We start from the raw sequence: 11,982 nt of genomic DNA, 5'->3' as shown, positions 1-11,982 counted from the left end.
AAATAGCACCCTAGTTGCCAGCAAACAATAAGCAAGATATTTTTTACAATTTTACTTCGTTTCGCATTTGGTACAAGCAAAACAAAAAGATTTGTAACTTCATTCTTCAAAATAACTAAAATCTGAAGGATCCATTCAATGGTGCCAGGTAGTACCATAAAATATTTCTTCCCATCTGAACAGGACCATTGATTTGAAAGACATATTTTTGGACCATAATCAAAGGGAAGAGCCTTTTTTTGTTTTTGTCAGTCCTTTCAAAGTGCTTCGTTGCCTTTTCATCTAAAAGCATGTTACTTTTACAAAGCGTTCCTATAGTGGGCACCAAGAACTTGATGGTATCACTGCTATACTTAATGGGGGGCCAATTAGGCTTTATTTTAGTCAGTAATCTCTCTCTCTCTCTCTCTCTCTCTCTCTCTCTCTCTCTCTCTCTCTACACACACACAAAGGGATGCACACCAATGAGATGAACTGGAGAAAAGGGAAAACAAAATTTAAAACAAAATATGATGGAAATTAGGATATAATCAGCACATCTCATCTAATTCTAAGATGAGACAGTCAGACAAAAATATGTACAAGTGAAGAAAGTTTTTCAGAATTGTACAGTTGCGAACTGATCATATGAATGCTGCTCTTCCACTTTCATCTCATGGGATGAGTCTCTTCATCCTTCTTTAGATCAGTTTTCAAAACCAAAACACTAGGATTTCCATAGTCAAAATTTGCACCTAGTCCAGCTCCATGCCTTCGGTGATACCAAGTTTGCAAAAGGTCAAAGTTTCAAAATCACCCCCATTACATGAAAGTGTAGGCCCAGTCACAGAACGGGATCAATTAGGCCAGATTAAACCTCGTTCTCAGTCTAGCAATGCTCTCTTGGTCAGCTTTCTTGTTCTTAAATAAATCAGATATCAGCAATTCCCCCTCTTCTCCATTACTAGTGTTCACATTTGAGTCGATCCGTGGGTTATTTTCAGATATAAGCACTTCCCCCTCTTGTCCAAGATCAAATTCTGAGTTTGTAATGGATGTATTTTTCTCCAGTGATGCATGGTGGGTATCTGATAATGAGAGAGACCTCCTTGCGCTTGGCTGAGGAGGTAAATCCTCTTCCTCATATACTTTGTTAGAAGGTGACAAATCCTCTTCCTTTTTATCTTCTGGAACTGGGTTTTCTGAGTCATTAATAGATCTCCTAGTTTTGATGAGATACTGTGCAACTGATGTGAATCCAAGACTCTTAATCTGGAAAAAACGTCATTCAATTCCATAAGAAACATGGAAATTTGAACCACTTTTAAAGGTCACTCTACAATCAAAGACAAAACCACATGAGATCTAGTATCATTCTCAGTGTAATAATATGAAGATTAAATTTGAACATTTACTATATAGTTGGAAAGTAATATTGAAAGTTTACCTTCCTATAGAGAGCACCAGTTGGAGGCCATCCTTTCTTTAGTCGGCATACGCTACAGTTGCAAATCCCTCGACAGACAGGGCAAATCCAGTCAGGTTTCTTAATGGCCTCGAGCAAATTTTCACCATACCTGTAATAGAAAGAGTAAAAGGGCATGAATTGGTCGATACTGACACTATCTACCAATTTCAAGATAATGCCATTGAATTTGCAACAGCCAAGAAGAATTTGGTTCTTATGAATCTGTAAAATTCAGATTCTTTATAAGCAGTGACGCTCTCCCTCTCTCTCTCTCTCTCTCTCTCTCTCTCTCTCTCTCAAGCCAATTCAATCAAATCAGAGAAATAGAAAGTGGGGAAGGTTGAGGTAAACAACAGATGCTAGAGTCCTAATGGGGGTTATAGAGTGATGCTCAAGAGCACACTCTGAAGACATGAAGGGAAGCTGCATCCAAATGATATTCCACAAGGTGGATACTCGTTTTAGTGACATGGCCCTTTCATGCAGCCCAATAAAATGAAAGTTGCCTTAGGCCAACATGTCACACAAAGACTAAATGAAACTGTACTATATCATACATATGAAAACCATAAGATCTCCACTGTGCATCAAAGTTTCCGAAAATTGGCATTGGTTAAGCTGTCCCCAAAGTTACCTCAACTTCAGTTAAAATTTTAAATGGACCTTGAAGGAGGAAGGCTTCTCTCACAATAGGCATCGTCCTTATGGATACTGGGGAACAGTGACCAACCCATCCCATACCAGAGCTCTATTAGGAACCCACAGAGACAAGAGTCCATTCATGAGTATGAAAGGAATCTATTTTAGCATGGATGATAAATTGTAATGAAGCAGCTTCAAGGAAGGGATGGATGTAAGCAACATAGTTATGCCGCTGCATCTACGAGGATGACCCACTGGCATATGCAATCTATCATGATGCACCTGCATATGAGGGAACATCAGTCAACGTGATGTGCCTTTGTACGGAGGAGCCCGCTAATGGGTGGAAAATGCCCACGAGCAGGGTGTTTTCATCATTTTCTCCCCCGAAATGGGGCCAGTTTTTTCTTTTTCTTTTCTTTTTTTTCTGGTTTTGGGGGGCACGGGTGTAAATACTCCCTCAAAACCATTTTTCCATGGTTTTAAGGGGAAAAACGATAGGTATCTAATTTTTTTGAATTCAAAGATTTTATAAAATTTGGGGATGCTTTGGGTGAAAGATCGAGTTTACTTCGTGCATTATTCTGAAGGAATTCGGTTAATCATATTAGAGATCAAGACTAAACTAAATGTCACTTGGTTAAATACGTTCTTTTTTATTTAATGGGTATGGATTATTTTAATTTACATGTAAATTGAAAACTATAATAGAACCAGAAAATGTCATAGTTTTTTTTTAAGAAGTTAACTGTTATATTAAAAGGCAAGGATAGTACCAAGATAAGCCTCAGAGATGTGGAGACTATATACAGACAAAAATGGCAACCCTCTTCGAGGGAGTTCTATACATGGACTTTCCAAAAAAGGTAGAAAAACATAGAGAAGAGATTCGCAGTGGACTGAGCTTGCAAAAAATTATCAGTTACTGACATTTGTGGGACCGATCTTGGCAAGAGCGTCAGCTAGGGAATTGCTTTCTCGCCAAATATGACTCCAAGCAACTGTGATGTCCCTGCACAAGTAATTTACCTCTTCAAAAACAGAAAACAGGGTCCAGGGACAAGGGGACGAGCCCAAGGCCCTGGTGATAACATTACTTGAGTCGCCTTCGACCAATAGGTTGGAGCCCTAACTATTTGGGGGAGCGGGTGTATCATGTATATAGGCTATTAGCAACTCAGACAGTTAATATATTAGAGACAAATAATCATCATCAAAGTCATATCCCAACTCTTTAGGGTCGGCAACATAAATCTTGTTCTGCTATTCCGCTCTATCAAGGCCATTACCCACAGTGAGACCACAAATCACCATAACTTTTCTCACTACTTCCATAATATATTAGAGACAAATACTAAATTAAATGCCTACAATTACATCAATCACATATACATGCTTATCTTTGTATAACTCTATTTCTAGAATTTTTTTAAACTAACTGCATGAAAAGTGATGCACCTGCATCAAGACCGCATCAAGACGTACAGTTCATCAGACCAACCTAGCACATTGAATCCGCATCCCGTGTCCAATAATGTTGATAAGAGTTTGCAAATTATTTATTGGAAACTCAGATTCCCCAAATGGTAACTACTTAACCGTTGATTACAGAGAGATCATGCATGACTAAACTGTTGATTTCAAAGATCAGATTCATGAGATTGCCAACTGTTCCATAAACAAACCTAGATCCTAAAGTCTATCTTCCAGAAAATACACTGTAATATATAGGGAATATTATGCAGGAAATGGGTCAATTAACTAGAAGGAGATGAACATTCAAGCAAAAACACTATCGACGTACCTACATAGTTTGAAAATGGAATTTCATGAGAGATTCAGTGAAATCCAAGGCATGTTAAGTAATTAAAAAAAGGAAAGGAAACAAACTCCTTAACAAGGAAGTAGATAAATTCACCTCATGTATAAGCAATCACCACAAAACTGCCCTTGAATTATTTTGCACTTGCTGCAGCTAGTACGATGTCCAAGAGTTTTTTGCCTGAAACAAAAGCAGATAAAAAAAGAAGAAGAAGAAAAAAGGTGCTAAATAGAACTCTGAATAATATCTTCTCCAAATATTCTTGCCTATCCCAGAATAATCAATTTTGCAAATCTTCAGAAATTTATGGAAAAAGGATCTAGATTTGTACATATTCTTATAACCATAAGGTTGTACTCGCAGCCATATGGGATCCGTCTATATGGATTGTTAAATTGCCAGTTCCTAAAAATATAGTATATTAACTATTCTTCGGTCAATTATTTCTTATTACAGAATGCTGAGTTATAGTTCAGCATCCAAGATGCATTTATCGCAACCTTCAACAACTAATACCCAAACGAATGATCTATTAGGAAGAAGAATATCATTATTTCAATTAATTTTTTCTAATGGGGGTAGCTCCTATTTCTAAGAAGCCCACATGATATATGGTTTATATGCACAATTGTCTCCCCCAACCCCCTACACAAATACATATATGCAAAAATACGTGCATAAATGCAGGCATGTATGCAAAAATCTACACATGCATAGATAGACATGTTATGTATGCATCATGTCAAATGACTTGTAGCACTCAAGCAATGCAAAATGGAGCTGCCTGGCCTCAATCGGGCCACCTGGCTACCAAGTTGAAAACTTCTCGCATATACATCTTCCAGTATTGCATCTCCCCCGTATATCTTTCATTTAAAATGGGATTCTCTTATTTTTATCTTTCAAGAATGGTGCTATCTATCTTTGGTTTCATTTAAAGTAGTACCAAATCTTATTCTCTGGGACGTACACATCCTCATGTTTCCTATCAACTCTCAAGCAAGACACCCCAATCCCTTTATAGTTCTTACAGATTCCAAGCCGATTTCATACTCTCACGACCCCATCTTATATAAACCAAGACAACCTTCAAGTATGGCCATTGTGAATTCAAAATGAAATGTGTGAGCATAAACAACAAGGCTATGTTAAAATTTGTTCTAAACACAACTATGTAAGATATAGTAACAAGAGTAAAATTAATGTAGTAACATTGGCAGGATTTTCTAGTACTAGCAATAGCATTCTTCTCAAATATATATTTTGTTCTTTCATAAGTTAAACATGTTCACAAATGCATCAAAAATTAAAAGTTTATTAATTTGTGATCTCGTTACATTCTATTAGTTAGTGCACACATAATCTTAGATTTGCATTCAGTTTTAGGCTTAGCAATTTTGAGTCTGGCTTACTAACCATGCATATTAATGGATCCTTTGCTTTATACTTAAGCAGTTCCCCAGATGGCCAAGAAAATCAATTACATTTAAACATATCAAAACCAGAAAAGTTAAGAAATGAAGAGTTCTTGTTGAGTCCGCTTACTCATGCATCCACCCTGGTTTTCAAGGGTTTTAGGAGCCAAGGCATATCCTGAATCACTGCAAATCCATTTCTACCCCTAATCCAGGCATTTAGAGTCCAAAAACATTGTAGATCTGATGATCTTTAAACAATTGAAATGAAAAGTTCCAAGAAAAGGGTACAAAACGGATCCTTTTTACGGCTCAATATCAATTTCTTTTCAGATTCATGATTGTGGTGCTTTAGATGAAAGACAGGTAAACTTTTGGATCCTCAATCCACTTGAAAGGTGGACGCACACGAATAGATTAGTCCAGGGACACAACCTAAACCCTACCCAATACCCATTAATAAACTGCTCTTTTAGAAGAACCCAAAAATGCCTATTAAGTGCTCTCCATGACGCAATTAACGTTTCATAGGGTTATCCAGTAAAATTCAAACATGCAAATAAGAGTAATCACTAATTGCAAAATGGCAGTAAGAATATGAATCAAATCCAAGAGTAATATGCCTCAAGGAAAGGAAAAGCACAAAAATATCCAATGAACTATGGAAACCATAGACCACTCAGGTCATAAGTGTCCAATGAAACAATGAATGGTGATGGAGATAGAGAATGGACCTACCATTAGGGTCATGTCTTGCTTTAGTGGATCCACCTTTCTTTATCACTATCCACAATTTCATCCGAAGGTGATAAACCATGTCAAACTGTTTTCCCTAGTCCATTGTACTTTCAAAGCCCTTTCCCAACTAATTGGGTTGGCTACATGGGCTGCCATTCTGCTCAATTAATTGTACTTTCAAACCAAATAATGCACTCAAATCACTTACCTGCACTGATGGCATGTTTTTCCTTTTACAGGGTCATATATACGCCTTCCATCCTTCCCATAACCATCTCGGAAGAGAACCCAGCCACTCTCACAAGATCCCAATCGCTTCTCATCTTCGTCAGTATATATCTCAGGCATTAAATGATCAGAATCCGAGACTTCTACAGTTTTCGACTCTTGAGATTTGTTTCTTCGGATCTCCACATAATTAGCTCGGGCAACATTCTGCAATCTAAAGAAGAACCAAGGAAACTTAGACGCCCATATAAAGCTTTTTAATGTAAACATAAAGAAGAAAAAGAATGGCTTACATCCTCCCACTGAGTCATGAAAACCAGAAAACAGAAGCTTTTGTAAGCACCAAAAAAAAAAAAAATTTAAATATATATATATATATATATATATATATATATATATATATATATAACGATAAAAAAGAGTGTTCACATTCTGCCGTTTAAACAAGAACCGATAAAGCATTTCTTGTTTAGACCAGAACCCAGAAATCTTAAAGTTTTGATAAACATCCAATGGCATATAAGACATGAACTGAAAAGAAATAAGGCTCACATTTCAATCCTAGACAAAAACCCAAAAAATTTAAAGCCCCCAAAAACATAAGAATCTATAGGAAATATAACCTAATAAGAAATAAGGGGATCATTTTGCAAACCAAACATCAAACTCAGAGAACCCCAAACTCTCATAAACACAAAAAACCCAACGAGAGTATGACCTAAGAACAAAAGGAGTGACATTCTGCAACCTAAACATGAACCTATAACACCGAAACCTTCGTGAAGTCAAATGCTGAACGCCTCTGAACATATAAAAATCACCCAAAAAAGAAAAAGGAAAAAAACACTATTCACAATGTGACAGACCAGGCTAAATTGAAAACTATCAGTAGTTTCCAATGTGACTTTTCAGAACATTCCATTATCATATATCTCCCTTTCTCTCTATAAAAGGTTTCAGTACCTGGAAGAGCGCCTAGGGTTTAAAGGCCTAGTCGGCATTTTCTTTTCGGGTGTGTCTCTGGCCTTGCGTTTCAATGATTTTGCAGGAGAAGAAAGTTCAATGGAAAGATTGGTAATGCCAAACTGCTGCATTCTCTCCAAGTTCATTTTGATCCTCTCAAGTCTCAACTGCTCGTAACCCACCATCTTCTTCTCACTCTCACTCAACATTTCTGCATTTTCGTTAGGCTTTTTTTCATTGGAAGCAGAGGACGCCTGGGTTCTGCTCCTCCTCAGAGCAACCATCCTAATGACTGAGCTTCTTCTCTCTGCTCTCTCTCTCTCTAGCTTTCTCTCTCAACTTTCCCTCTCTGGATTTCCAACGGTCGACTGTTGAAAAGCATGAAACTTGGGATGGAGAGGACACCATAAGGAGCCCATTAATATCAGCGTTGTCAAAAAAGAAAAGAAAAAAAAGAGGCCATTAATATCAGTTTAGACTTTAGACGCAACATAATGATAAAAAAGTAAAACAAAGGCAATTTATCGAGAAAAAACTCTCTATTACGGGTGGTAAGGGCTCGACCGACCAGGTCTAGGTGAGACTCCAACCAGAACCGGCTTGGGTCTGGGTCGAGTCCAAGTCAATTGGTCCCCAATCGGATTTGGTTCACGTCTATAAATAAAAATATATAAAAAATATTTTATATGTTTTATAAGATTGTATATTAGGAGACCATTTCATTTTTAGCTATTAAATATAAAATTCAATAGATGAAAGTATGTCATACTGTTCGAAAAATTTTATTTTGGACTTTATATTGAATCAATGATACATCCTCAAAACCCAATTTTAAATCTAATAGTCAATGATGATTGTGACTTTCTTGAATTAAAAATAAATGGTAAATGTGTACATTTCTGCATTTTAACGGTACATAAAGAGTGTCATTTATATGTAATTTATACTAAATGTATTTGGGTCGGGTTAGCCTTGACCCAAATCCAACCCGAACCAGCTTGATAAGAACTATGTTGGAGCTGAACTTGGACCAAATTGGTTGAACGTCAAGTAGACCCAAACCAGTGATCACAAAATCAAATCGGAATGGTTAACCCGACATAGACCCAAAAGCAGTTTAACCGACCTAATCAGTAAATCGACCGATTCAACCGTTCTAACCAGGCAAGTCCTAGGTGGTCAAAAAAGTGTTGAAAAAATAAAAAATATACAGAAAAAATCTACTAAAATATGAAAAATATATAAAGAGTAATTAAAACAAAATACATTCAAATGAAGTTGAAAATTAATGAAAAAATGGATTTTAATGAATCACTTTTTGAATTAAAGTTATTAATGACCAAAATAAATTTTACTTTTTTCATAAGGTAAAGAATATTAAAAAATGCATAACAAATCAAATTTTTTATTTTTGAAAATTTATAAACATTTTTTTGAATTTTTTTTAAAAATACCGGTCAATCGCCAAAACCGTCCAAAACTGAAACTGATAGTGGCCAATTCCCATCCAACCAGACAATTAACGGTTAAATTGTCTGATTTTTCCAACAATGACCCAAACCTAAACAAAACTCGGTCGGGTCAAGGACCGCTGATTTATCATATCTCTCTCTGTACTCTTATTTATGCCTTTTAACTCTCAATAATGAAAAAAAACTAAGGGACAGAAAGAAAGACAAACCTTCTCCTTAAGAATTCCTTTAAGGAATCCCTTTAAATTTCTAGCTATAAGGTATTATATAATGGCGCATTAAAAATTATGTTTTATAGTGGTTAATCCAAATGCGAAGGTGGCAGAAATTATGGATCGTATAGGCAGAAATTATGGATGGTATAGGTAATGATATTATGTGGAATGTGAATCTTTCATATAATAGAATTTCTAATGTGGTAGCTGATCAGTGTGGGTCTTTGTTAGAATTACATAATAAGGTGTATATCCCTCGGAATGCAAAAGATGATATTATCCGGTATATAGAAAGTGATGGGATATTTTCGATGAATCCTATTATAAACTGTTTTTCAATGATCAGTGGCGATGGTCTATACCAGAAGTTGCCTAGATTTGGAAATGACCAATACCCTCCCCCTTCCCTTCCCCCCCCCCTACATAGTTCAATTTTTCATATGGTTAACAACTCAAGATAAGATCATTACTTTCGATAATATGATCAACAGATGAAAATTTCTACTTAATGTTTGCTTAATGTGTAAGAGTGATGCTGAATCTGAGCCTCATACTCTTGCATTGTCCCTTTGCTTTTAGGATTTGGTGATGGTTCTTCAAAATTATGGGGGTTTCTTTGTCAATGCCCGAAAATGTCTTAGGAATCATCATACAGCTCCTGTTTCCGAATCCCCTAAAGGTTAATAATGCTATTTGGAAGATAGCAAGAGGTGTGGTGATGTGGGAAATTTAAAAAGAAATAAATAGAAGAACCTTCGATAGGAATTGTCAGCCTTTTGAAAGAGTCTTGGATAATATTAAACACTCCTTATAGTATTCACTTGCTGTATCCAAGGAGGGGTTAACCTTCAAAACGTAATGACTATGGGAGTGGTTAGCAATTACCCTATTAGTTTTTGGACTCCACCAACTCAGGGGTCTTTCAAGCTGAACTTTGATGGAAGTTTACAAAACAACCCAAGACTATATCAGGTATTGGGGATGCTATCTATAATTGGAATGGTAACATAGTTTTTACTTATGCAGGGCCAATTGAGGTAGCTTCTGCAAATCAAATAGAGATGCTTGCTCTTCTACAGGGTTTAAAGATATTTAAAAGTAGATATCTGGGTGAATTTTGTGTTAGTGAAGGAAACTCAATGAACGTCATCAAATGGTGCAAGAGAGCGAAAAAATACGTTAGAAATTAAGTTAAGTGTGGCTGCAAGTTCTTGATTTGGTCGACGATATGATGATTTCTTTTTTGCATATTTTTAGGGAGGCCAAACTCGTTAGTTGATTCTCTAGTCAAGTTTGGTGCATCCTTACCTTCTCTTACCATTTCGAATGATATAATCCCAGTTGGGTGACTTGCTATTCTCAATAAAGGGTTTATAGTATTTGTCAAAATAATAAGAATAATATATTATATAATATATGATAATATTTTAAAAAAAAATTAATATATGATAATATTTTAATAAACAAGTCATCATCATCATCGTAACATTTAATCAACTATTTAGGGTCAGCTACACGAATTTTGATATGTCATTTTGCTCAATCAATGATCATACTTCCATTGAGACCATAAGTCCCCATATATTTTCTCACTACTTCTAACTATGTTTTTTTGAGCTTACCCATTGTTTTTTGTTAGCCTTCCATTTGAATCAACTTGCACTTCCTAACATGTGCTTTACTGGATCTATAATGCACATGACCAACCCACTTAAGTCTACTCTTTCTTATCTAAAATAGTACTTCTATTATATTAAATTAAATAGCACATTTGATATATTCGAGTCGGTTTGTGTCCGGGTCTGGATTTGGGTCCGGGTTTGAATTTGGGTCCAAGTCTAGAAGTAGGCCCAATTGCGATTGCTCAAGACCATCTATTTTTGCATGGATATTTTGAAAAAAAAATTAAAAAGAATGGGCAAAGTATTAAATTCTTTATAAATAATTTGATAAGTTTTTCAATAAACAAAGAGAGTGCTTAGGGCTTGGGGCTTGTCACTCCTTTTACTTGCATACAATGACTCTTTTGGTGGTCTACATAGAGGATCGGCGATGAGGTTAAATGAGTCAGAAACCTTATAAGTTAACCATGACCAAGAATTTAATACTTTATTTATATATGTTGATTTGATTTCAAAATAGTCATGAAAATATATATGGCTACGAGTTGGGGTAGTTCCACTACCAAATGGATTAGATGTTAAATATTTTATCGCTTATATTTTTTTTTTGATAAATTTACCAAATGGATTTATTGTAAAATGATTTGCTTCTACTGCAGTATACTGCCCATTTACTCCTTCAAATAAAATTCCGTACTCGTACTGGCCATTTAGGAACCTGAAAATCTATTACATAAAAATAGATTACACGAAAATATGACATTACCTGAAAATCTATTACATGAAAATAGATTACTCTAAAATATGACATTTCTATTGGTTAGGTACATGGTAAAGAAATGAAAAAAGATTATCCAGCGAAATCTTTCGGGCGCCTCTTTCTACCAAAAAGAAAAAAATTCTTCAACTCGTAGCTAAAATGTTGTAGCCTATCTTCTGCAACCAATAGCTACCTTTGCTAACTGAATCGCTCATACATTTAAACATAAAAAATCACACAGCAGCTCCATCTTCTTCAAAGCTAAAACCCGTCAACTCCATCTTCTTCAACTAGCAGTCGGCAGCCTCATCTTCTTCAACTAGCACCTAAAATTCAAAGCTAAAACCCTTCAGCTCCATCTTCTTCAACTAGCAGCCGGCAGCCTCATCTTCTTCAACTAGCACCTAAAATCCAGTAGCCCATCTTATTTTTTGGCTTTATTTTTTTTTTTTTGCTGTTATTCTTTGCTGATAAATTCGAAATACTTGAGTTCACTCATAAAAATCGTCAAATCAGTGTGCTTGAATTGTTTTTTTTTTTTCAGAATTTTTTTAAATTAATTTACCTCTTCAATCTCCTCCAATGCCGCAACATAATTTGTCCTCCAATACATCTCATTTAGTCATAAAGCCTTCAAGGTATTCTCCAAACTTTTTTT

At 35.8% G+C, this 11,982-nt stretch overlaps 1 protein-coding gene across 2 annotated transcripts; it reads right to left on the bottom strand.

Annotated features, from left to right (window-relative positions):
* Positions 1-496: 496 nt before the first annotated feature.
* Positions 497-7,709, bottom strand: LOC18446043 (uncharacterized). 2 transcript variants are annotated; one of them, XR_016048365.1, is made up of 6 exons: positions 7,256-7,709; positions 6,273-6,506; positions 4,008-4,091; positions 3,020-3,101; positions 1,427-1,556; positions 497-1,251 (listed from the first exon to the last, which is right to left on the bottom strand). XR_016048365.1 is itself a non-coding variant. In XM_006856169.4 (5 exons), exons 1-5 carry the CDS (start codon positions 7,537-7,539, stop codon positions 841-843), a joined length of 1,143 nt encoding a protein of 380 aa, XP_006856231.3. In that variant the 5' UTR covers positions 7,540-7,690; the 3' UTR covers positions 497-840. The 2 variants fall into 2 exon arrangements, 1 of the variants encoding a protein (XP_006856231.3); XM_006856169.4 differs by lacking the exon at positions 3,020-3,101 and having other exon boundaries at positions 7,256-7,690.
* Positions 7,710-11,982: the final 4,273 nt, after the last annotated feature.

This window comes from Amborella trichopoda, chromosome 13, assembly GCF_054954075.1.
Source record: "Amborella trichopoda isolate Santa Cruz 75 chromosome 13, AtrichopodaSantaCruz75HAP2 v2.0, whole genome shotgun sequence".
Classification (NCBI taxonomy): Eukaryota; Viridiplantae; Streptophyta; class Magnoliopsida; order Amborellales; family Amborellaceae; genus Amborella; species Amborella trichopoda.
This window is presented reverse-complemented; position numbering and strand designations above follow the sequence as displayed.

Excerpts from the sequence above, each read along its gene's own strand:
- LOC18446043 (XM_006856169.4), bottom strand. The coding sequence starts at position 7,539 with ATGGTTGCTCTGAGGAGGAGCAGAACCCAGGCGTCCTCTGCTTCCAAT. Across the intron at positions 4,092-6,272 it reads AAAACATGCCATCAGTGCAG|GCAAAAAACTCTTGGACATC; the intron begins GTAAGTGATTTG and ends CTTTTGTTTCAG. Across the intron at positions 1,557-4,007 it reads GGTGATTGCTTATACATGAG|GTATGGTGAAAATTTGCTCG; the intron begins GTGAATTTATCT and ends TTTCTATTACAG.